Consider the following 25,872-nt stretch of genomic DNA (forward strand, 5'->3'; position numbering starts at 1 on the left):
CTGTCTGTGCCCACAGAGCCTCATGGAGCGAGCTGTGGAGGGCGGAAGGGCGAGGGGCCACGGGGGAACACACACACAAACACACCGCCCCAGGACACAGCCAGTCATGGCAAGTGTGCCTCTTCCTCCTCTGCCCCGGGGCCCCGGCCGCAGACACTGGTCACTCGCACCAGGTAAGCTCAGCTCCGGTGCTGGCCGCCCGCAGGTGGAGTGCATGAGCCCCCCACGCCTGCCGTGAACACCTGTGACAGGTGTCTGTGGGGATGGACCTGGAGGTGGCTGGCACGTTAAGAAAAGAGAAAAGCTTTCAGAAGTCTGTGTACTGCGTGCTCTCCCCTCTGCTGCTTGAGCAGCGAGATCCCCAGTGGGAAGTGAGGCCCCGCATCGCCACCTAGTGACCGAGGCGCTGCAGCATGTCCTTCACCGGGCATGGCCGTCCCGCAGGCGGCTGGGGCTGGGGCGGGGGGTGATTGCAGCTTAGCAGTCCTGGGTCAGGGCTTGTCTCCCAGCTCGAGTGTTCCCATTTTCAGCAGCCCTGCCCCGGGGGGACTTCCTTCCTACTGGACCCGGAGAGAACGTGAGGCCTTTCAGAATCATGCCCAGAGGGATCCCCTGTTCCCCACGGTTTTAGGAACCCAGGAGACCTGCTTCCATGTGATTAAAGCCCCCAGCTCCCTGCTGCATTTCGTTTCAGGGCCTGGTGGCTCCCGTGTGGGACGGCTCTGAACAGACATCCCATCACCTCAGACCTGATTTTAAAATCCCTTCCCCTGCTGTGCCTTGCCTGTGTCCCTGGGCATCAGGAGGCTGAGTGTGGGCCCTCGGGCTCTTGTCTGGGGAAGGGGAAGACAGCCCCTTCCCCAGGCCTCCCTCGCCCAGGGCGTCAGTGCATTCAGAGCGCTCAGGCTCTCCTGACACCTGGAGGCTTTCTGCCTCAGCACAGGCCCACTGCCTCTGCGGGCAGTGGGCTCGGGGTTCTTGCTGCTTGTCCTGGAAGCCTCTCCTTTGATGACGAGAGCCCATGGCTGCAGACCAGCTTCTCGGGGGCGGCCCAGGAAGGCTCTCACTCATCCTCCTCAGTTTACCAGGAGAGACGGGCCTTTGGGGGTTCCCTGTGGGTCTCACATGTTGATGGAGGTCTTGCTGGCCTCCCAGGCCCACCGAGAGCGTCAGTGTCTGTTCCAGGAGTTACACCACGTTTGTACTGTGTCTGGGCCTTGGAGGTGGGGGTGGCTGGACCCAGGGGGCTCAGGACTGTGTCACCCCAGGTGTGGCGGTGTCCCCACAGTGTGGGTGTGGCCTGGTGGGGGGCTGTCCTGTGCCTTCCTCCGGCCGTTGTGTTCACAGGGAGCGTGAGGGCCCGCGGCACCCTGCATGATGGCCATCAGAGGCCTGGGTGGCTGGTTGAGAGGAAACCTTGCCTGGTGCCCACTCGCCGCCTCCTGGTCAGTCATCAGGGTCAGACGTAGCTCCCTGAACTGTAGCTTCCTGCAGATGTGCCCAAATCTCCATTACTCTGTGAAGTCTTTCTCGCCCGCTGCAGCGCCTGTGCGTCCTCTGCCCGCTCTGGGCGGACGTCTCTGGCCAGCCTCTCCCTCTTGTGTCACCAGCTTTGAAGTGGCTTGGGCCAGGTGACCGGGGACTCCCCCAGCAGTCAGAGCGAGCTGTCAAAGCTCAGATGACAGCCAAGCATGTCTGAGAAGTACCGCTGAGGCCTGGTGCTGATCTCCAAGGATATCCTTTATTAATAGGTTTCCTTGTGGGAAGGTTTTGGGTGGACCGGATCCTCACCGACCTCTGTCCATGAGGCCATCTCGGTCTTCCTGTGTGATTTACCAGGAAACAATCTCAAGCTCTGCTTGTGCCCCAGCTCCGTGCCCCGGGCTTCTGTGCCAGTATCCTGGGGCTGCCCTGACAAACGACCACCAGCTGGGTGGCCCAGGACAACAGGGTCGTCCCCTTACAGTCAGGAGGCCGGGAGTCCCAGGTCAAGGTGGGTGGGAGCCTGTGCCAGGCCTGTCCGGGCTCTGGTGGCCATGGGCAGAGTGAACATTTAGGGTCATGGACGTGTCTCTGCAGTGCATCCTGGCACAGGGCCAGTTCCCTGTGCTGTCACATGGCTTCTAAGGAACTGGTCATCGGACCGGCTCCTGCCCCAGTCCTGTGTGCCGTCATCTTAAGTCCTTTGTGTCTGCAAAGACCCTGCTTCCAAACAAGGACCCTCCCCACCACCGCCCCGTGCAGGTCCTGAGGGGTGGGGCTGCAGACGTCTTCTGCGGGGCGGTTTCAGCTGGCCCCTGCTCCCCTCCTCATCCTCCTGGCTCTCAGGGGCCCTGAGAAGGCAGTGTAGCCAGCAGAGTGAGCCTGCTAGGTCTGTGGACAGCTGGTTGTGTCCAGCCTGCGGGCTCTCCCCCCAGATCAGGATCACCGAGGAAGACCCTGGGGGTCTGAGTCCTTCCGTTGTGCCTCCGGGGGGCTGTGGTGTGGACGGGCCTGGGGGTGGCCAGCCCGGGCCCCCGGAGAGGAGCCCCGCTCCATGCACATCCATCGCCCGCCGTCTCACACCGTGTGTCCTCTCTCCCTGCAGGCTGGAGCAGCCCTACTTCAGTGCCAACGCCCAGTTCTTCCAGGCGCTGAGCCAGTGCTCCGCGCTGCAGCGCCTCTGCCTGGTGTCGCGCAGCGGGACCCTGCAGCCCGAGGCTGTGCTGGCCTTCATGGCGCGCTGCCTGCACGTGGTGGTGTGCCACCTGTTCACCGGCGAGTCCCTCAGCACCTGCCGCAGCCTGCAGCAGGCCCTCCTCCGCAGGTGAGCGGGCAGCCCCTTGCGGGCGGCAGGACCCTCCTCCCCGTTGCCCATCACGCCCTTTTTCTGCACGGGTTCGCTTCAGAGCCCCTGTTACGCCTGGTGGGCCATCTTCTGGAGAGCGCTGGGCCGGCTGAGTACCTGGGGGACCCGGGGGAGGCTGCTTCCAGCCCTGCCTCACGAGGACCTCTGCCCCCTTCTTTCCTGGGAGCCTCCACCTCGAGCAGCAGAGGCCTGGCTCTTGTCCCCGTGCTGTTTGCTCGCTTGTCCTCATTCCCACCCCCACCCCCCGGAGTGCAGGTTCCTAGAAGCAACAGTCAGGCCGTGCCCAGGAAGTGGCCTGGTTGCTTGCTCTCCTGCATGGCCATCCCAAGCCTAAGCTTCCCTGTGGGTGGGAGAGCCCTTGGCCCACAGCCTTGCCCATGCGAGACGCCGCCAGGCTCTCCCGGGGCTCCTGGGTGAGCCTGTCCTCCCACTGTGTGAGTCCATGTGGCGTGTTTCCAGGAGACATCGTTTGGTTTGCCCGTTGCCTGGTCATGTCTTCTCATCTGAGCTCAATTCGCCTCATTCCTGGGGGACCCTACTGTGGGGTTCCTTCAAGGAGTGGCCGGTGCTTGGGACCAGTGAGCCCACACTGCAGTCGCCCTGCCAGCACCTGTCGTCAGCCCACCTCTCCGATGCTGGCTTTCCCTGCCATCTGTGTTCACTGTGGATTCAGGTTATGGCTGTGGGTCCAATAACCTCCCCTACTGACCCTCCTACGTCCTAAGCGTCTTCTTAAATCTGCCACTTGTCCTGGCCCCTGATCCAAGAACCCAGGCAGCAAAGCCTCTTGGTTGGTGTATAAAACGCAGCTCCATGGGCTTTGAATGACAGCTGCGGGGACTCTCCGGGGCAACTGCCAGACGTGAACCTGACCCCTTTGTGCGCAGAAAGTTCAAAGACTGCTGTAAACACTGCTCCCGTGGGTGTTACCTGAGCCCATGGCAGATGCCTTTGGCCAAGTGAGCGTGTGCTGTCGGTCTAGCAGGAGATGGTGAACTTGGCTTCGTCTACGATTTGTAGGGAAGCAGTTAAGTGAAGAGATGTCTGCAGGGTCCACTCCCGCTGGACACTCCAGATCCTGTGACCTCTCACCTATGCCCTCCGGAAGCTCTTTGTGGCACTCCGGAAGTTCTCTGTAGCGCTCCGGAAGTTCTCCTGGTCTCCGGGGTCCTTTCTGAGGGCCAGTTATGTCAAGTGCAGAGATCCCTCTGGGGCTTCTAAGCCTTTCAGCGCACACTGGAGAAGTCAGGGCTGGGGGCGGAACCTAAGTCTCAGAGAGGTTGACTGCTGTTCCTTCTGATGGCTGTGCGCCTGCCAGCCAGGCCTGGTGAAGCCCTTCCAGGTGCTAGCTGTTTTTTAATAAGTGTGCTAAGTCGCTTTGGTTGTGTCCGACTGCGTGTGACCCTATGGACTGTAGCCTGCCAGGCTCCTCTGTTCATGGCGTTCTCCAGGCAGAAATACTGAAGTGGGTTCCATGCTCTCCTCGAGGGGATCTTTCTGACCCAGAGAAAATGGTATTTTTAAAAGATCTTTAAATACACATGAGCTAAAGTTTATGATTTTAATTGTTTCACGGTGTGCAGTTACTGGCACTGAGCACGTTCACAAAGGAACCTCGTTCTAGTTTTGTTTCTGTGAGCTGTCACAGACGTCTTTTCACTCTTCCCGTTTTCTGTGTCTCTGCACTTTGTTCAGATTTAGGAGCAGCAGGTGTTTGGGGGTCTGTAGGTAAGGGCAGAGACCTCACAAGATTCTGCCTCCTTGTGGGTCTGTGTGTCCTCCTTGCCCACCTGGGCCTTTGCAGAAGGTGTGTGGTATGTACACACCAGGCCGTGTCTTTCCCTAGCGGGTCCTGGAGTTTGACAACCGGTCCAGCAGGAATGTAGATCGGCACTCAGGACTGGAGTGCGGGCCTGGAGCAGCCCTTCCTAGGGAGGGGGGTCTGCCCCGAGCGGGTCCTCAGGGGTGTCTAGCGCTTAGACCCCCTGGAGAGGAAACGTGGTGATGCAGCTGTGCCCCTGGTGGCCGTCGAGTGTGGCCCCGGGGGTCCCAGCCCCCCTCTCCCAGATCTCCATGTCCCACGGATGGGGGAGCATGACAGGGAGGAGGCCAGGCTGGTCACAGAATTACAGACGTGCCATCGGCCAGGAGGTCTCCAGAGTCGCAGGGCTCAGGCCGCCCCACCAGACGGTCCTCGTGGGGCCGCCAGCCCGTGCAGTTTGCTGTTGCCTCCCTCAGGAGAACTCCTAGCAGAGGTTCTCTCCTCCCTGCTGTTCAGGGTCTTTCTAAAAGCTGAGACTGTGGATCAAGCTGTTTTCAAGTGGAAGCTCCCCCAGCCAGAGTGGCCTGTGGTTCTAGAACGGAGTCGTCATGTTGTTTCGTGCTGATTTTGTTGAGTTACCGCTGCATCAGGGGTGTCTTTCTGTGTCATTAAAGCTGCACACGGTCCCTTTTAATGCCATTTGGCATCCGTCACAGGACATTGTGGTGCCTCTGGCCTGGCCTTCACAGCTGACCGTGCACTTGTGACGCCCCCATCTCTCAGGCCTGGGCTTTTCCTGCTCCTGGGAGCCTGGAAAAAGGCCAGGTGTTGCGGAGGAGACACTCCCCACTCACCATTGTCTCCACCCTCGTTTAGGGCCCTGGGGGCACGGTATTCGAGACCAGGCCTGAGGCCAACGTTGGCTGGGTGGACTTCCTGGGCGCAGGCTGGGGCCGTGGTGGGGACCCGCCGAGCGCCTGGTGCCCGGGGCCCCGTGCGTGCCGGAGCGCGGCCCCCCGTGGGCTCCCCATGCCGTGTCCCGCCTCTGTGGTTCCCGCCGCCCCAGGGCCCTGTGAGCTGTGCAGGGAGACCAAGGCTCCAGGAGGCGGTGGAGGTGTAGCGGGACCCGCGCTGGAAGGACACGTCTGTGTCCCCGCAAGGCTGCGGGGCAGGGGGTCCTGGCTGTGCTTCCGCCAGGCGCCCAGCAGGTGGTGCCGTGGCTCGGGGATGGCGCCGGCTTCAGGCATCACGGCAGCACACCTTCTGCTGGGATCCCGACCAGGAGGGGCTGGCGGTGTCGTCACCTTTTCTCACGCGGTTCCTGCCTCAAGCTCAGAGTTACTGAAGCACCTGCCCGCTCACCCGCGTGCCTCTGAGGTCCAGCAGTTACAACTCCAGACTTTCACTGCCACGGCTGGGGTTCCATCCCTCATCGGGGAACCGAGATCCCACAAACCACCCAGTGCAGCCAAAACAACAAAATAAGGCAAAAGAAAATGAAAAATCATGTACAGAAAATGACCTGCCAGCCCTGTTTCAGGCAGAGACCTGAGTGTCCTGGCTGCCTGCCTGCACAGCAGAGGGGACGGGCCCAGACACAGCCTTCACACCAGGCAGGCGTCCGAGGGCGCAGGACAAAGAAAGGACCCAGCTCCCCCCGTGAGAAAGGCAGGAAGAGCTCTGCTTCTGGAAAGTGCAGGGGCAGGCCGCGGTCCGCTCTGCTAAGGGTGGTGGTGACTTCCTGGATGGGGGTCGGCTGCAGAGTCTCATGTGGGCGCTGGTCACACAGCCCCTGCGGCACGTTGGTGAGACCCTTTCCACCCCTTCAGGCAAGGCCCACTCGTGTTAGTGGAGGGAGGAGACCACCTGTTACCGGAGGCGGATGGGCCAGCTCGGTGGAGGCTGAACTCACATCCTTGACCCAGCCAAGCTGCCGGCTCCAGTCCTGCAGATGGGCTTGAGGCAGGGTTTACACCAAGCTCTCCCTGGTGGTGGCGGCGCTGTTTGTTTTAGCAGAAGATGGAACACAACCCAAGAGCAAATCAGTAGGAGTTGTTTAGTCTGTCAGTCGTGCTTGACTCATTTGCGACCCCGTGGACTGTAGCCCACCAGGCTCCTCCGTCCATGGGATTCTCCAGGCAAGAGGACTGGAGTGGGTTGCCGTGTCCTACTCCAGGGGATCTTTCTGACCCAGGGAGTGAACACACATCTCCTGCACTGCAGGTGGATTCTTTACCCCTGAGCCACGTGGGAAGCCCCCCATCTGTAGGAGGCTGGGAAGTAAGTTATGATGCGTCCAGCCAATGTAATGAAATACAGCCTATAAGAGACTTGGGGTCACCCCAGGGAGTCTTTCAAGGTGTGTCTCAAACAGAAGCAGGGCCGTTCTGTGTTTCTCTCTGGCGCCTCTCTGAGGTGTTTCTTGAAGGCTGTGAGAAGTCTGCGGTGTTGGTCCTGGAGGTGTCTTTGTTGGGGGGAAGGGGAGGCGCCCCTCTGCATCGCCCTGGCCTGCCTCCTTCAGGCCTTTCTGGTGACAGAGCCTCACGCCGAGTTACTGGCTCCAGGGGCCCAAGCCCGTGGGTTTACAGTCCTGTCCCTCCGCGTGGGAGGGGGGCGTGTGAGCCCCGACGCGGAGGGCCTCTCCCTCCCCGCTCTGCAAGAGGGCGGATACAGGCTGCCCCTGGGGGTCCCCACAGGCTTGGCAGGGAGCTCGGGGGGCATAGCCCGCACACCTGCCCGGAGCGTGTCTTGCCTTCTGAGGATCTTTAGGAACTGTTTTATTCGTGGCCACTGCGCGCCTCCCTGCTTCTTGAAAACCCGTTAGAGCAAGAGCGGCTTGTATAAAGGTCTTCTGACTTTGGCTTTCGTATAAGACCTTTATCTGGGGGGTTGGGGACTGAGGTTGTCAACTTTCAGTTTTTTCCTAGTTTCTCAGGCCAAGAAACAAGCCAGCAGGTATTACTGAGATGAGTGAGCCGGCGCTGCTGCCAGGCCGAGGCCCCAACCAGCCCCTCCCGGAGCCCTTCCAGCTCCGAGGCACCTGCGGGGCCAAGCACGGAGACTGAGGTCCCTGGGGCCCCCTTGTGCGCTCGCGGGCCTCGGGCGCAGAGCCGCCTGCGCGGGACGCCCCCTCCGGGCCGCGGCTGGGCCTGAGGTCCTGGGGCTGTGGCCGCCTTGTCGAGTCCTGTGTCGGCGGCGAGCGTGGGGCTCAGCCTCCCAGCCAGCTGCCCCCCCAACTGCCCCTCCGTGTCAGCCACAGGCAGATGCGCCGCGGGCCGCCCCCTCCATCCCCCCCCCCCCGCCACTCTGCAGCCGCATCCCCTCGGCTCCTTGCTGTGGGGTCCGAGCCCTCTGTGGGCCCGTCTTTTGACGTGCAGACATATTCACGCCCTCTGACCCAATGGCCCTGTTTCTGGAATTTATCCTAAGGAAACAACTCAAGCGCATGTATGATTATACTGTGTGAAATGAGGCTTACCAATATGAGCGTGGAAGGGGTCCCTAAACTGTGTCCCCTGGGGAAGTGGCCTGCTGGCCGGGGAGGGACCACAGAGGAGGTGGTCCCCGGCCCGGGTGCTTTATTGCTTTGGGCGCAGGTTGGACACAGCCCCGAGGACTGCAGGAAATTCACCAAATCCAACTCACGTTGTCTGCGTCCTGAGACGTCACCCAGGCCACATCTAGGAGGAACACATTCAGCACAGCAGGAGAGGGTGCGTTGGCGCCACGGGAGGGGCTGGCAGAGCTGCCGGGGGCTGGGGGCCCTGCGCTCACCTTACACTTTCTCTGTCGTGTTTTCTCTCTGAACACAACAGTGGTTTTAAGACAAGCAAAATCTTGTCTGCTTCCTGGAGGCTCAGAGAAAGCATTTGGGGCAGCTGAGATTCTCAAGTACCCAGAGGCCCCTTGGAAATCCCCTGGTGTGTGTGTAACAGCCGCAGGTAGAAAGTTTTCTTCGGCGTGTCTCCTCCCTTCCGGCCATTGCGAGTGGCAGAGAGTCAGTCTGGTTGAACTTTCTGGAGCCTGTATCTTGTTGGTGCCCTTGGAGCCCCCGGGGGGGCGGCATCCAGGGCGGCGTCTCCTCTCGCCATCTAGAGCTTTGTTGCCCCTCGTGGGGGCCAGGTTCAGAGTGAGTGTGGCCTGAGCGTGGGCTCCAGACATCCTGCCTCTTCCTACCCCAGATGGGATCCGGGCTAGCAGGGTGAGGGGAGCGGGGGCTTCCCCGTCTCTGCTGCCCAGGATGGTGTGGGGATTGCTGAGGGCGGAGCTGGGCGTGGGAGGACGTGCACCCCGTGCCTGGAGGTGAACCCGTCAACCAGGCAGGTCTGGCTTTTGTCCTTGCAACTCCAGGCTGCAGCCTTGGGTCTTTCCTCTCATGATGCGATGGGCCCTGGTCAGGGGAGCGCCCTCAGAGGCGGCCAACCCTGCTGTGGCTCATCCGTCTAGTTCTGAGCAGGGGGACAGCAGGGAGTTTTATTTTCTTTCTGCATCAGTTTACTTCAATCTCAAACCACACTCGAATTGTACACAGGAACATTACCACCCATGTGCAGGTGACCCCACAAAACCCGTGGACGGATGCCCCCCCCCACCACGAGCCCCACCAAGAGCCTGTCTCCCTGCCCCGGGAAGGGGAGGGAGCCTCAGCCCCACCCTCAGAATGAGCGATTGCTCTGCCTGCCGTTGCCCCTTGTCCACTTTTCGTCCAGGCTTCACTCTGCCTGGGGATGCTGAGACTCCAGCCGGGAGGGCACGTGGGCTCCTTGGCCTGGGAGGCGCCTTTCAGAGGCATGAGGGTAACTGAGCACCCCCTCCCCAGCTCCCGCTGTGTCAAGGTGGGGGCTGACCTGGATGCTGACCCCAGAGAAGGCCTTGGGAAGGATGTCGGTTACCTGGGGCACGAGTCACAGGTCAGGGCTGCTCGGAAGGGGCAGCTGCACTCCGGGCTTTGGTGGTATTATCGGCATCTTGACAGCGGCTACATAAGAGCCTGAGGCAGGCAGGTGGGTGGGCGGGCGTCTTGCACGCACGTCCCACACCCGGGACTATTTGTTTCAAGTCAAGTTAATCGCACAGCAGGCTTGCAGGTGAGGACTTGCCCACAAGGTTCATGGTCACAGACGCTCCTGCCGGGAGCAGAACGCGGTGCACAGAACCAGGAGGCATTTCCTCAGCCTCTTTATTGCCACAACATCAAGTTTTATGAATGCCTTTCTGGCGTTCAGTTCGCGCATGTTGTAAATCCAGTGCAGTGCTGCTGGGGGTGGGGTGGCCGGGGGATTGAGGGAGGCTGGGACCGCGGTTTCCTTGTTCCTTGCAGCAGGCGTGGACTGGGGGGCGGCCTGGCTTTAGTTTTAGCAAATCATGTGGCCACCGTCTTGCCTCTCTCCCTTCGCGATCATATGGGATGGAAGTTCCTCCTGTGAAGAGACTCACCTTGGCTTGTGGGTGGGGAGGGGGCGGTCACCCCGCTGGCCAGGGGCTACGGGGAGGCGACCTGTGGTGACGTCTTGTCGGCCGCAGCGTGGTGCCCGGCCCGGCAGAGGCTCTGTGTAAACTGTCCCCTGCCCCACCGGGTGGAGCCTGGCACCCGAGGGTGCCTGAGGTGGAAGGCTGGTCTGACCTCTGCACACACAGGTTCGGGGCTGGTGGCAGGCGCCGTGGCGTGTCCTCCCGGCAGTGACAGCGTCGCCTGACTTGGGAGTCGGTGTGCCTCTGGGTGGTCTGTGTGCGTGCGGGGTTGGCCGCCTGTCCCCCACCCCCACTCCCGCTGAATCCTGGCTGTGGGACCTCGGTGCTGTGGTTCCCTAGTATCACCTTCAGGGGACCCTCCGCCCCACTGCCCCCGGGGAGACAGGGCCTGCTCGGACAGTGGGAAGGTCCCCGCGCACACTCCCGCGTCAGCCGCCCCGTGGGGACACAGCCTGCGCAGCCCGCTAACGACTTGCCTCTGGTTCAGTTTCCAGGCAGAGCGGCCCGCGCTGAACGTCGTCATCTTCCCCCTGCTCCACGAGGGCCTGACCGACGTGATCCGAGACGTGCCCATGGTGCACCTGGACGAGGTCACCTTATTTAAAAGCAGAGTGGCCGAGGAGCCCCCCAACCTGTGGTGGTGATGGGGGTGGGCGCCCGCACGCCTGCGGCCACCTGCAGCCACAGACACACAGCCTGGACGGGCGCGTGGCCTCCCCCTTAGCCACGGCTGCTGCCCCTGCCCGCCCGCCCAGGCCCACATCCCCAGGGGCCCCAGGGGGAAGGAAGCCACCTCCCCGGCTGTCTCGTGCACCCGCCCGGCCCCCAGGCGCTTCCTCTCATGAGGACTCTGGGCTCAGCGCCCCTCGGCTGAGATGGGAAGGAGGGAGGCGAGGGCGGCTGGCCGGTGACCTGGGGGCCCGGCTGGGGTGCCTCCTGGGTGCAGACCTGCTGGGAGCCAGGTCTCCAGAGCCCTGCGTGGCCCCAGTGCCCCCGCCCGGCAGTGTCCCTTGACTCTGCGCTGCTGGTCGGTGGCCTCCAGGCTCTGGGGAGGGCGGAGGGGAGCTCCGGGTGGGGGGCTGCAGTTTGGGGCTCCCTTTTTCCTGTTAACCCAGAATCCGCTTCCTTTCCAGCCAGACGACATCAGGCAGGTTCAGGCCAGCGGCGGGTGGCCGGGCGTCCCCCGCTGCACGCGGTCACAGCCGCCGGCTCTGGAAGCTGCGGGTCCCTGTTTCTGGGGAAATGTAGGCAGACCTGCTTTGTTAGAAAAACTTGAAAGATTAAAACCCAGAAAGGATGTGTGAGGCCAGAGGAGCGGTCCCATTACCCCGTTTCAGAGAGCTGTATTTAGCACTTTAAAAAATGGCACCGTAGCTATTCCCAAAATGAGGGGCAGCCTCCCCGAGTCCCAGCCTCACGCCCTGGGGTCACCGGGTGCCTCTGCCTTGTCACTGCGAGACTCTCCCCAGAGCCATCACCCCCACGGCTAGTGGGCTTCCGGGGACGCCGGTTGGGTCCCTGCACCCAGAGTCTGGCCCCGACACCCCTGGTGACGTTCCTGGAGATGTCCCGGGAAGGCTGGGCGGCGTCAGGGGGCCTTCCAGCTGGGGGCCCCTGGGTCTCCAAGAGGCTGCCTCCCCAGGGCCCAGGGCTGGCCTCTGCCCCTCCGGGCTGGGCGTGCAGGCTGCCGGGCCCGCCTCGCCGCTGCTGCCCCCCGTGGCTGCTGCCTGCTCCGTGGCCCCCAGCCTCACTGGCTTCCTGCTCTGTTGCACATGCTGGTTGCCCCCGTTGCGTCTCGCCTGTCCTGTCGTTTGCCTGTTGAAGGGACCTGGACCCTGAGCCCACGTTCGCCTGCCCTTCCCGGGGGCAGACAGTTCAGCAGCCCTCCCCCTGCCAGGCCCAGGGGGTCAGGAGGCCTTCGGATGGCAGGAGTGCGCCTAGGGTCAGGGTCCCGGGCGCACCCAGGCCCCCAGCGCTCCAGTCAGTGCTTCTTAAGCGCCGTCTGTCCGGCGGCCTCCTCCCGCCCCGCGGCCCTGGCCCTGCTCTCGCCTCCCTGCACCGGGTGGACAGTATGTTTGCACGTGGAGCTGGGCTCCTCCCCCACCCCGTGGCTTTCCTGCCGTGGGTGCCGTTGTGTCCTCTGGAGCGTGGGGTGCCCCCCTCCCTCCCCAGCTGCCGAGGGCAGTTTTCTGCCTCCTGCTGGGAGGGACTAGCGTGCCAGCTGCTCCAGGGGAATGCCCCGCGGTGGGGCCCTCACCGCACGGGCCTGGCCGGCTGCTCTGGTCTCCTGCAGGCTGCAGGCCAGGCTGCCCTGGGCCCCAGAGAGACAGGGCCACACCCTGTGGACGAGGGTCTGAGAGGCGGTGGGATCCTCCCCCACGTGTTTCTGGGCATTTCTGTCGGATGCACCTAGAGACCGCCCAGAGGGCCATCGGGAAGGCGGTGTGGGGACTGAGCGCTTCCCTCACGGCAGGGCTGTGGCCAGCTTCGGCCTGACCAGCCGGGGACTCAACCCAGGATGGGGCAGGAGGCCCGGGGCCCTGGTACACGTGTCTCTTCATCCAGAGCAGCGGGCTCAGGCCAGAGAGTGACCTTCCCGCTGGGACCTTCCCCGCAGGTGGCCATGGTTCTCACGAGCAAGCGCTTTCCACCAGCAGCCTCGTCTATGCCAGCCAACAGGGCTGGGCGGGGCCGTTCACGGGAGGCTGGGGCGTGAGCTGCCTTGGAAAGCAGCCCCCTAAGAGGGGGCTTGTGTTTTTACTGTCCCCCTGACCACCCTTTACTTAGAGCAAGAATTTCCCCTACTCCTGCAACCGAGACAGGACTCACCAGATGTCAATAATGTGCTTATTCTCGCTAAGTGCTATTTTGGCACCGTTGTTAATTGCAATTTATATTCTGCAGCATTTTTATGCTGGGAAAAGAACCCACCCTGATGGTCCCCAATTGGCGGATCTGGGCTGTTAAGCGGCGGACCATATGCTGCCTGCGGAGAGGGGCCTGGTCAGCACTGGGGCCTGCGCATGCATGTGTGTGTGTGTCTGTGTGTACGCGTGCGTGCGTGTGCATGGAGCGTGCGTGTACATCTATGTGCCTGCACGTGTGAGTGTAATCTGCCGTGTAAGGGTTCTGTTCTTGGTGTGCACACGAGTGTGGGTACACACGTCTGCATGGTGTGTGCGTGAGACAGACACCGGGGAGCCGGGAATGAGGGAGGAGGAGACCCTGACGTTTCTCCCATTGTTAACAAGAGACCCCAACTGGCCTCCCAAAGCCGCCCCTCTGCCGGTGCCCCGCCCGAGGCCCGGAGGCCCCGCCTACTCCTGGAACTGGGCTCTTGCTGAGTTCGTGCCCCCAGGCAGCACTGCCACGGGCCGAAGGTGCTTGCGATCCCGGAGGCTTGTTGGCTGCCTTTCGAGGACCTGGGAAGACAGGTCTGAGGGTCCCTTCTCCAGGTCTCCAAGGGCATCTCCACTCACGTCTGGGGCCGAGCTTGGCAGAGGCCTGGCCTGGGGAAGGGGGCCATGGTGCCCGGGTCTCTGCTGGCCGGAGGGCCGTCCAGCGGTCACAACCTCATTGCCCCGGTGGTCTCCCGGTGCATGGCCAGGATGGTGGCGGGTCCCAGTGCGTAACCGCTCCAACCCGCCCAGCCTGGCAGCGGGGGACCTGCTGGGATGGGTTCTCCCTCCCGCCCTCCTCTGAGCAGCACCACTCAACCTTCTGCTTCCTCTGGGCCTCCCTGTCGCGTTAAGATTTGAAAAGCCCTGAGACCTTAGAAAAAGAAAGGGAGATTGGTGGGTGAGGATACCAGAGTGTGGCCCCTGCTGAGGGAGACATGGACGCTGACTCCTGTGGTCTTCGTGGCCTTGGCCCTGGGCCCCCTCCCCGCTGACAGGAGAGGGACAGGGAAGCCCCTCCCTGTGCGGAGGGGCTCAGGGCACAGGATTCTGACCAGCAGTGTCTCTGGTCTGCTGGGTATGATGAGCAAACACCCATAGAAACTGACACAAACCCCAGGTCCCACACAGGCTGACCAGCATCATCTAAATTACTTTCTGAAGTTTTTTTCAAAAAACACTGACGTATGAGGTCTTGCATTGGTAGCACAGGGTTGGGGCACTGGCTGTACCAAACTCCAGGCCAGCGGGACCCAGAGGCTGCCCTGCCGTGCTCGCCGGGTGAGCGAGGGGCTGTGAGCGGCGGGCGGGCAGAGGGGTGTGTGCAGGCGAGTGCTTTTGCCTGTGTGCCGTGGCACGGAACACCCCACGGCCGCCAGTTGCCTCCAGCCACTCTGACTGCTGCCCGCCTGCCCACCTGACCCTGCCCTTCCGACCAGAGTCCCACTCAGCACGGGCTCCGTCGTGAGGGGGTGGGGCAGGGGGTGCCAGGCTGTCTCGCGGCTGTGTGTGTGTGTGTGTGACCAGGTGCTAAGTGACCGAATCCGCGTCACCTGCCTTTCCATGCCAGACCTCCTTGTCCTTTGGCGAAGCTGCTCCTGAATTTTCTGTTCCAACTTACATTTCAAATGGGTATTTTCATGTAAATTTGTGGCATGTCAGAAGTTTCAAATAAAGTGGACTTGATTTAGCAAAACCAGGCAGCTGCGTGGTCCTTCCAGCTGGGGCGCCCCCTGACCTTTTCCCTGCGACCCCGGAGGGTGGGCCGAGGTGGGGGCGCTCCAGTCACCTGCTGCTGTTCGGGTGTTGAGGACAGAATCTCTGCCGGGCTGCTTGGGGGTCCCTGGAGGGAGACATGAGACCCCACACGGGGCCCAGTCGCTGCCTGGGGCTATCAGGGGGCAGCCGCCGACTCAGCCTTTCCAGGCTGGAGGGTGGGGGTGGGCAGAGGCCCCGAAGAGGGGCACAGCCAGGGCGGGGCTGGCGGGCAGGGGTGCAGGACGCCGGTGGGGCCTGAGTGGCCCTCCACATGGAGGCTCTGTGTGGCTGGCAGGGTCTGGGCCAGCCCAGGTGTTATATGGGGGCTGTGGGCAGTGATGAAACCGAGTCAGTTTCATTTTCATTTAGTATACATATTTGTGTTTTCCAGGTGTAAAATGTATATAACATAAAACTCACTGTCTATGGAGAAGGAAATGGCAACCCACTCCAGTATTCTTGCCTGGAGAATCCCATGGACGGAGGAGCCTGGTGGGCTACGGTTCATGGGGTCGCAAAGAGTCAGATACGACTTCACTTTCACTTTCACTTTCAACCCTCAGCTTCGAAGACTTTCAGCTCTTGTGTTTGCTATTGATTGTTTTCTTGAGTTCTCAAAGACCTGTGACCATATTTTTTTTTAAAGTTGCCTGTTTTCTAATTGCATCACTTTACACACTGTTGTCTAATAATATGTGGTATTTAGATTGCCTTCTTAATTATTTTGAGCAGCCATTGCCTGTATTTTCTTAGCACCTCCTTGGTTTTCTTACGTGGACTCATCTGGCAGGGAAATGCAGCTTTTTTGTTTGTCCTCTCTGCATACTGGACCGTCTGAGTCAGTGTTCTAACTAATCCCTGATGGTCTCTGAGCTACTGTTCTACCAGACTCAGTAGTTAGGTGCTTTAGGAATTTTTCGGTACAATTGGTCCTATTAGGAGACTCTTGGTGTCACCTTTGTTATCTTAAAAGCTGGTCCCTTCGCTGAGGCTCTTAATTTTTTGAAAACTTGATGTTATTTCAGCTGAAAAAAATTGGCAAGGCTATTTAAAAAATTGAGGGAAACCATTTAAGAAATTGAAAAGTAATCGCAAACAATATTGGGTAGTTGTGACTTTCAGTTCTGTGTCAGTTGAATTTTTGTGCTCTTTTCCCTGCGTACGTGGTGGTTCTATTTTTCTCCAATAAAACTTTTATTTAAAAAAAAACTTACTGTCTAAACCATTTTTATCTGGACAGTCCAGTGGCGTAAGTACTTTGACGTTGTCGTGTAACCGGCTCCCCCATCATCTCCAGAGCTCTCTCATCCTCCCAAGCTGAGACTGCCCCACTAACAACTAACTCCTCACCCCGCTCCCGCAGCCCCTGGTACCCACCCGCCTCCGTTCTGTCTCATGAAGCTGAGTCTCTGGGGAGCTCATCCGGTGAACTCACAGTCTGTGTCCAGTTGGGACTGGCGTGTTGGCAGCGTCGGTTTTACGCGGAAACTTCCTGCCCTAGATTGGGTTCCAGGACCTGCCCGCAGCCAGGGGGAGGATGGAAAGGCACTGTTGAGGCAGGAGCTCAGGGCAGGTGGGCAGGTGTCTGGGGAGAAGTGGGGACCTGGACTTGGGCCGTGTCCAGAGGGGGGCAGGACAGAGGGGCAAGGGCAGGAGCCATCGGGTGGGCAGGGGGGGGCCCGCGATGCCTCGTGAGCCCCTGGGCCGTCCTCCAGGTGAGCCACCCACCTGAGCAGCAGCAGTCACTCGAGGGCAGGAACCTCTGTCCCTCCCGGTTCTGCCCGGCCGATCGCCTGAGCCCGGGGTGCCCCCCGGGACTCCCCACTACCGCTCACTTCCAGCCGGGAGCAGGTGAGCAGACTGAGGGGACGATCCTTGAGCGGCCTCAGCAGCGACCCTCCCGAGAGGGGCGGGGCTGACCCTCTGCCCACTGCATCCAGGGCAGCAGCAGGGGGCATTCATCACACAGGAGGGTGGATGCGAGAAGCCCCGCGGGCTCCGCCGCACACACAGGAGACGTGGTCCCTGGGGCCACGGGCCGGTGGGGTGGGGGTGGGGGCACGAGGCAGACCCCCGACTCCAGGGCCAGAAGAGCCTTTCGGAGACGCTCCGGGCTTCTGTGGGGTGGCTATCCGCACGGACCTCGGCCAGGTGGCGACCTGGGCTCCGCCTCGTCCGGAGCTGCTTGGGGGCCCAAGACCTCCTTCGCTCACCGCTGGAGGGTCTGGGCTGGCTTTCCCAGGACCTCCTTCGCTCACCGCTGGGGGTCGGGCCTGGCTCTTTCCCAGGACCTCGGCCAGGCCTGTGGCTGGGGCCCCCATGTGGGTGTGTCGGGCCTCTCTCCCCACCTCGGGGGGCGGGGGTTGACCCCCAGAGATGTGCCCTCAGACCTGGCCGTCACATGGGGTCACATGGGTGCCCACGCCCGACGTCTACACACACTCATGCTTACACACATCCACTCACAGCTGCACGCGCACACATTCACCAACATTCCAGCACACGTGCTCACATCCATACACTTGCACACACCTGACATTCACAACACCCCCTGCCCACTCTCACAGGCAGGTCCAAAAACACCCCCACGTTCGTATCCGTATCACACACTTAGCCCTACCCTTTCTCACACATTCACACAAACACACAGATTCACACTTTCACAGGGTCGTACACTTGCTCACACACCCACACTGACGCCCCCACGTTCACATCCACACATACACACATGTCCACTCACGTACATACATTTGCACACACACACTGATGTATGTAGCATTCATCCTCACATCCACCCATACGCACGTTCACACCCAGTCACACTCAGACCACCCACACCCAACGTTCAGACACTCCGCTTCCACATCCCACGCACTCTCACACATGCACGCACGCTCACGTGTAACGTGCACACACATTCACTCACCCACACAAAGGGACGGCATTAATTTCACACATCAGTCGGTGAACACAACCGATTCACTGAAAGGCAGACGTTTCTATTATGCTCATCCCAGGGAACTTGAAAATTTCCGAGAGGTAGAACAAAGGGGAAGAGAAATCAGCCCAGTCCTCCCCAGCCAGAGAGAACCTCCGCTGCTGTTTTTGTTAATGTCCTTCAAGCCTTTGTTCCGGGCTTTTAGAAACCGTCTGTAGCTGTGATCACCGGATTTCGGTCCTGTGTCCACGCACGGCGATGAAAGCGGCCGCCTGTGTTCTCCCAGACTCATCATTTTAATGATGCAGTTTTGCTGCCACCGGCCCGCTGGCCCCCCACTGTCGGACAATTAGGTTGTCTCTAATTAGACACTCTTCCAAGGAAAACGGCCCGAATACCCTTGTGCTGGAGCATTTTTCTATATTTAGAAAGATTTCCTTAGGAGAGACTCCCGTTAGTGAAATTTCTGGGTCTAAGGGAGAGTTTTTAGAGGCAGGGAGGATCTTCTAGGAAACTGGAAACGCAGAGCTGTATTTGGGGGGGTGGGTTTAGCATCTTTGCACAGGATGACAGTCCCTATCTCAGCCCTTGGGCTTCAGGACGTGGAGGTCACCTCTCAACTGCGTCCCACACGGGAATTTTTATTTGTTATATTCCCTGATTTCAAATGCACTAAGTCCCCAGGACATAAATGATTGTTAAGGCAAACAAGTGAGCAATGCAGATCAGCTAAATGTAATAGATCTCAGATGATGTAGGGGGACTTCCCTGGTGGTCCTGTGGCTAAGACTCGGCACTCCCAATGCAGGGGACCCAGGTTTGATTCCTAGTCAGGGATCTAGATCCTTCATACCACAACTAAGAGTTTGAATGCTGCAATTAAGATTCTGTGTGGCTCAATGAAGATCCAGTGAAGCCAAATAAATAAAAATAAATATTTTTAAAAATAATGTAAATCCTACTAAACGGTGATTCCCCACCACATGCATCTGTGTCCAGGGAGGGTGGCGACTTCCGGCTGCGTATTCCCAGATTGAGGCTCCTGGTCTCATCCACAGCCCCAGCCCCTCCCACCCACTTACCTCCTAAAGGGACCCTGGGCCTGGGTCCTGGCAGCATCAGGCCTGGCCATCTGCAGAGACAGAATATGGCCCCTGAAGTCACCTCCACCCTCATCCCCAGACCGTGTGACTATGCTTGGTTACCGGCAAAGGGGAATTGTTTGCAGCTCATGAGGCTTTGAGATGAGCGGTTCTTCTGATGGGCCCAGTGGAATCGCAGAGGTTCCTGAAAGTCCAGGACGGGGGCTTGAATGAGGCCTCGGCCTGACGCTGCCGGAGGAAGGGGTCTCGAGCCGAGGAAGCAGGTGGCCTTTGGAAGCTGGAAAAAGCCAGGAGGCGGATTCTCTCCTGGTGCCACCAGAGGGGACACAGCCCTGGTGACACCTTGATTTTTTTTTTTTTGACACTTTGATTTTTATCCCACTGAGCCCCGTGTCAGACTCCTGACTTCCCGAACGGTGGTCACTGACACGATATCAGTGATGACAGAAAAGGATTATACGGCGTGGGGGGGCATCCCCTACTCCCTCTCTCACTCAGAGCCCACCAGGGGAGCGAGGGAGGGGAAGGGGGGGGGAGGAAGAGCGACTAGAGGGAAGTGCGGGCACATTTCCCGTGGGAGGAAGGACTTCTCAGTGAGTGCGTTTCCATTCTCTTCTTTTTCCAGATTTTCTACAATGGGTACAGATGAAATTAATGCTGAGATGGAAACAAAAAATACACATAAAAAGAAAGTGAATAAAATAATGTCATTAAAAACATATTCTAGAAAATAGAAAAGAGAGAAAATAAAAACTTATTCTAGGATGATGCTCTCAACGAGAACAGATCATTTCTAGATCTATTTAAAAAATTGTTCACTGTCTATTAATCCCAGAGGCAAGTTGCAAGATTCTATACAGGATATGATGACCTATTTTGGTTAGAGAAAGTCCTGCCTAGGGGAAGTTTGTGCAGAGCAAAATCTGGACCAACACAACTACTCACCAGACTTGGGTGGAGGAGTCTTTAGGGGAGCGGGCCACCAAAATGAGGCTGAGGGCTTCCCTGGTGGTCCGGTGGGTGTGGCTCTGCGCTCCGACTGCAGGGGCATGGATTTCATCCCTGGTTGGGGAAGTAAGGGGGTTCCCTGGTGGTTCAGACGGTAAAGAGTCTGCCTGCAAAGCAGGAGACCTGGGTTCAATACCTGACTCAGAAAGACCCCCTGGAGAAGGGGATGGCAGCCCACTCCAGTATTCTTGCCTGGAGAATCCCATGGACAGAGGAGCCTGGCGGGCTCCAGTCCCTGGGGCCGCAAAGAATCAGACACGACTAAGCAATTAATACACACTGGGGAAGTAAAATCCCACAAGTCGTATGGCTTGGCCAAAAGAAAAACAAAAAACACATATGTTTCTTGAAAAAAAAGACAGACTGGATTCTGTGAGAAGCAACGTTTGGGCAGTTCAGACCATCGCTGGGGTGGCAATGGACCCCCCTCAAATTAAGGTGGTGGGGGAGAGCCCAGAGCCAGCCCTTGGGGGCAGGTGGTCCAGACCCTCCTCCCTAAGTGTGGGGGCAGTGAGCCGTTTCATGAAGCCTTGGTGGTCTGAGAAAGTTCTTCCAAGACAGAGCCCGGTTTTCAGCAGAGAAGCCGTGAGCTTTGTGCACGGTTACCTTGTTCTCCAGAAAAAACCAAGGAGGCTCGGCTCCCTCCCCAGCAGCCTTTTAAACTTTTCTTTTAAAAAATCAGTACAGAAAATCACAGAAAGCAAACAGCTTGATGAGTTAGCGTGACGTACTGAGAGGCAGGGCTTCCCCGGTGGCTCAGCAGTAAAGAATCTGCCTGCAATGCAGGAGACATGGGTTCGATCCCAGGGCTGGGAAGATTCCCTGGAGGAGGGCATGACCACCCCACTCCAGTATTCTTGCCTGGAGAATCCCATGGACAGAGGAGCCTGGCAGGCTGCACCTTGACGGGGTCGCCCAGACTCAGACACGACTGAAACAACTCAGCACACGCACAGAGGAGCAGCGCTCTTCAGCGCCAGCCGTACCCGCCTCCCTCGCCCGCCCGTCCAGGTGGGTTCTGCATTGACCACCCCCAATGACGCTACAGCTCAGCCTTGCAGTTTTCGTTGCTGTATCTTCAAGTCCTGTCCAGAGGGGCCCGTCCATCCCTTTCTTTCCTGAACAATTGATATTTTGTAGAGCCCGGGCCAGCCCACCTGGAGAATTTCCCACCGTCTGGATTTTCCCGACTGTATCCCTCGGTGCCGATCTATACCATCTGTGTTTCTTGCCAATGAGCAGCTGGATCCAGAGGTTTGATCAGACTTAGGTTCAATTCTTCTTTCTCAACAGTTTTTTTCTTTTGCTGATTTTGATTTTTTCTTAAATGTAATATTTGGAACAGGAAGATATATTCATGTGATTCAACAATGATCCAAAGGAGTGGCCCTGATGGCCTAGTGGTTGGGGGCCTGAGCTTTCATTGCCGGGGCCTGGGTTCAATCCCTGGTCAGGAATCTGAGCTTCTGTGAGCCAGGCGGCCTGGCAAACAAACAAACAAACAAAACAGGAAATTCCCCAGCGGTCCAGGGGTTGAGACTTGGCCCTTTGGCTGTCGGGGCCCAGTTTAATCCCTGGTTGGGGAACTTGGGCCCTGTAGGCAGGCCTTGCTGTGAGGCCACAACACAAACCAAAAGCAGTGAATTGGCAGAAGACTCCTCCCCCAGCCCCCAGGTCACCACCATCCCTCCCTTCCCAGGGAACCACTGCTGTGATTTCTCATATCGGCCTAAGAGTTTCTTTATAAAGCTAGTATGAGTATTGACCCCATCCCTGCCCCTCTTAACTGCCGTGGCCACCTTTAATTGCACAGTTCTGTGGCACTGAGGACGGACGCTGGCGCAGCCATCCCCACCGCCCATCCTCGGGGCTCTGCACCTTCCCTAACTGAAACTCCGTCCCCAGAAACGCTCACGCCCCCCATCCCTCCCCCGCCGGTCCTGGCCTCCAGCCTTCGGCTTTCCTTCTCTGTAGTTTGACTGCGCTAGGCAACTCACAAAGTGGAATCATATCATGCTGTGGTCTAAATATTTGTGGCCCTCCCCATAAATTTATGAGCTTCCCTGGTGGTTCAGATGGTAAAGATTCTGCCTGCAATCCGAGAGACCTGGGTTCGATCCCTGGGTTGGAAAGATTCCTGGAGAAGGAAATGGTTACCCATTCCAGTATTCTTGCCTGGAGAATTCCATGGACAGAGAAGCCTGGTGGGCGACAGTCTATGGGTTTGCAAACAGCTGGACCTGACTGAGGGAAATTTATATATTGAAATTCCCCACCCCACAGAGATGGTATTATGAGGTGGGGCATTTGGGAAGTGATTAGGTCATGAGGACAGAGCCTTCACAAATGGGATAAGTGCCTTGTAGGCAAGACCTCAGAGAGATCCTTTGCCCACCAGAGACATAAGATCCAAATACATCAGAGCTTTTCAAAGCCCCTCTAGATAATGCATTTTTCAGCTATTTGGTTAGTCTCTTATCTACTTATTATTTATTTACCTCTTATTCTGGTTAGTCTGTTACTTGTTCCAACTGTTATTCATTGCCTCAGGCAGCTGCAATGTTGAAACACTCGCTTGTAATTGTTTTAGATAAACGCCCCTCTGTGAAATACTTTTTAGCACTGAGTGAGCTCTGACTTCCGTTAAATAAAGGTAATTTTTTCCCATGAGGTCTTCCATGGAACCACCAGACGTGTCCAAAAATGCCAGGTTTTTAAAAATAAAGCTTTGGAAGAGCCTCAGCCCCGTGCTACTCCTCAGGGCTGGGAATATGGGCCACTAGTTTTCAAAGCTGTTGCTGAGCTTGACAAAGGAAGGTGGGATAGGACAAATTACAAATCCACAAAGCTTAATTCCTACTGGAAATCAGTGGTTTTCTTGAATAAACACTCCCCTGGTTGCTGCAAGCCTCTGGGTTAATTTCCAGAGTTCTGAAGTTGATTCTGATCATTTCTGCCATTTTCTCCATTGATTTTATCAGGGATGAGTTTTTGAAGGTTCTTGCTCAGTCATTTTTGCTCCTATCACCTCCTCATTCAGTTTTGACAGCTGTGTAGTATTCCACTGGATGGATGTATTGACATTTATTTAACTCATCCCCTGTGGTTGGACATTTATGGTTTTCAGTCTTTTGTGATTACCTGCAATGCTACAAATTAATCACTTGAATATTTGTCATTTTACATATGTGCATGTATCTATAAAATACATTTCTAAAAGCAGGAATAGCTGGGTCAAAAAATACATACATTTGTCATTTTGATAGATATACTGCCCAAACTGTCTTCCATGGGGACTGGTTGAACCGATTTACATTCCCAGTAGCAAATGTACAAGAGTCTATTTCCCACGGTCTTGCCAGTAGAGTGTGTTCTTTAACTTTCAGATTTTGCAAAGATTGGTGGGTGAAAAATAGCATCTCCGTGTGATTTAACTGAGCATTTCTTTTCTGAGCAAAGTTGAGCATCTTTTCAGGTTTTATTTATTTACTTTTTTTTTGCCACACGGAGTGGCGTGTGGGAGTCTCAGTTCCTCAACCAGGGATTGAACCCAGGCCTTTAGCAGCAAAAGTGGGCTGCCAGGGAAATCCCAAATGAACATTATTTTATTGGGGGGGGGAGAATGATTTCAAAGCTGAATTCAGAATGATAATAGCAATTAACAGGGAAAATCTGAACAAGGAACAGAAGCAGTGCAGAAGAAGGGGTTCATTCTGTCTGGAAGGGCCACGGAGAAAGCTCTCCTAGACTGAAGTCAACGTTCTCTGGATTTTGACAGACGCATCAAAGTTTGCCAAAGTCAAACCCCCAGCAGAGTTAAAAGCAAAACCAACCAGCAGGAGACAACTGGTACCCATGTGTATGCCCAAGCCTGGCTCATCAGACAGCCGAGTCCCCAAGGAGGGCTCAGGGTCCTGACCTTGCCCCCAGAGGGCAGAAGCAGCCCGTGTGGGAGCTTAAAAGCATCTGGGCTTGAACTGTCTGGTCCGCTGAGAGCAAGACGTGCCAGTAGTAAGAAGGGCTGGGAAGCACACATTTATTTCTATAAAAATAAAGGCCCTTGGGAATTGCCTATGGTCTAGAGGTTAGGGCTTGGCACTTTCTCTGCCATGGCCTGTGTTCAATCCCTTGTCCTGGAACTAAGATTCTATGAGCTGCATGGTGTGACCAAAAAAAAAAAAAAATATATATATATATATATATAAGGCCCTCATTTCCCTAATACAGAGAGCACCTATGAATCAGCATGAAAAAAATAACAGAACAATGAAAACCCCAGTGGCCTTTAAAATACCTGAAAAGATGGGAACTCCCTGGCAATCCAGTGGTTATGACTGCACTTTCACTTGCCAAGGGCGCGGGTTCAATCCCTGGTCAGGGAAGTGAGCTCCTGCAAGCTGTTCGGCATGGCCAAATAAATGAATAATAATAATAAATAATGTTCCCTTGGAAAATCTAATTAGTGTTGGTAAAGAAAAAAATAATTCAAGTCCCAATATTAATATTTTGGAGTATAACTTTCTATCCTTTCTCTTTGGAGTATTAGTGAAGTCGCTCAGTCGTGTCCGACTCTTTGCGACCCCGTGGACTGTAGCCTACCAGGCTCCTCTGTCCATGGGATTTTCCAGGGCGCCAGTACTGGAGTGGATTGCTATTTCCTTCTCCGGGGGAATCTTCCCGACCCAGGGATCGAACCCGGGTCTCCCACATTGTAGACAGATGCTTTACCGTCTGAGCCGCCAGGGAAGTCTATACTTTGGAGTATTAGGTGTATGTATATACTGAGAGCATAAAGATGGGGTTATACCCTACAAACGAGTTTACCTAATGTTCTTTTATTTCTCCAGAAAGTGTTTAGGATCTTAGTTCCTCCACCAAGGGTCGAACCCACGGCCACTGCAGTGAAGTGTGGAGTATTAACCACTGGACCACCAGGGAAGCCCCCGACCAGCGTTCTCTTTGGTTGGTTATGTGGTGCACAGGTTTCTGCCTCACGTAAGCTTCTACGCTGTGATCTGTGACAGCTGTAATGACTGACTCGGGCTGTTGACCAATCCCCGATGGTTGGACATCTAGGTTATGTCCACCTTTGTGCTTTTGTAAACGGTGCCGCAGTGAGCATCGTTATGAACTTAGTATTGCGTACAACTTTATCTTCGGGACAGAAAGCAATATTAGAAATAAAATTGCAGGGCCCCACCCCAAAGTGTCTAGAATTTGAGGTGTCAGCACACACCGCTTTGTTCACCCCCAGAAAGAAGACACACCATCTCCCCGTCACAGGGCTTCCTTTCACGTCACCCCCTTGGCTCCTCTGGGCCCGCCCCCGGATGGTGAGACCCCATCCCCTGCCACGGGAGGACCCTGCTTGCCCCCCCACCCCGTCTGAGCACTCAGGCCGGGCACACGGGGAGGGGCGGGGGCTGTTTGCCATGAGTCAGACTCTGGGAACCCTCGTGTCTGTAAAAACAAAATCTGAGGCCAGGGATCTTTGTTCCTACCATGAGTTTAAACTTCTAACCGTTAAAACCAACCAACCCACCCCGGATACAGCAATGCCGTCACCCTCACGCACATCGGCCTGTCTTTTATGTGGGTGTGGGTCGTGCTGGGCCGGGAGGTCACGCCTTACCCCCTGCAAGGTCAAGGCTGCTACAGGGCCCTCCGTGTGGCTTGTAGTCTGAGCTCTTGGGTGTCGCATCTCCCCAGGCCCAGCACACAGTAGGTCCAGTGTGGGGTTTGGGGGCCTGGGCCGTGGGCCCTGGGATGGCTCTGAGCCAAGTGCTGCCATGCCCGCTGGAGATGAGGGAAGTCAGCCCCTGGGCCCAGGGTGGGGGGAGGCAGCCGGGCACCCCAGCCTTGCCCACTGCCCCCAGCCTGCCATCCCCTGCAAAGGCCCCTGAGGCCCTGAAGCGTTTGTTCTCCGGTTGCAAAGCTGTTTTCCTTTCCCCTCTGTCCCTCGCCCATGATGTTTTTTCTTTCTTTTTGGAAGCAGAACTGTGCACAGATAATAGTGCTTCTGGGAAACGAGGCTGAGAGTCTTGTTTGTTCAAAGAAAATATTTTTCTTCCACACACAAGTGCTGT

General features: G+C 57.4%; 1 protein-coding gene across 2 annotated transcripts in view; it reads left to right on the forward strand.

The window, feature by feature from the left end:
* FBXL18 (F-box and leucine rich repeat protein 18) overlaps nt 1-19,543 on the forward strand; it is a 32,018-nt gene extending 12,475 nt beyond the window's left edge. Inside the window, exons 4-5 of one of the 2 annotated variants that reach the window (XM_070460468.1) lie at nt 2,588-2,806; nt 19,404-19,543. In XM_070460468.1, the coding sequence (XP_070316569.1) occupies nt 2,588-2,806; nt 19,404-19,512 (328 nt within the window). In that variant the 3' untranslated portion in view covers nt 19,513-19,543. Of the gene's footprint in view, nt 1-2,587; nt 2,807-10,569; nt 14,676-19,403 lie in introns of those variants that run through there. The other variant, XM_020874716.2, reaches the window with a different exon arrangement.
* The last annotated feature ends 6,329 nt before the right edge of the window (nt 19,544-25,872 follow it).

Source organism: Odocoileus virginianus, chromosome 33 (assembly GCF_023699985.2).
Source record: "Odocoileus virginianus isolate 20LAN1187 ecotype Illinois chromosome 33, Ovbor_1.2, whole genome shotgun sequence".
NCBI classification, from domain to species: Eukaryota; Metazoa; Chordata; class Mammalia; order Artiodactyla; family Cervidae; genus Odocoileus; species Odocoileus virginianus.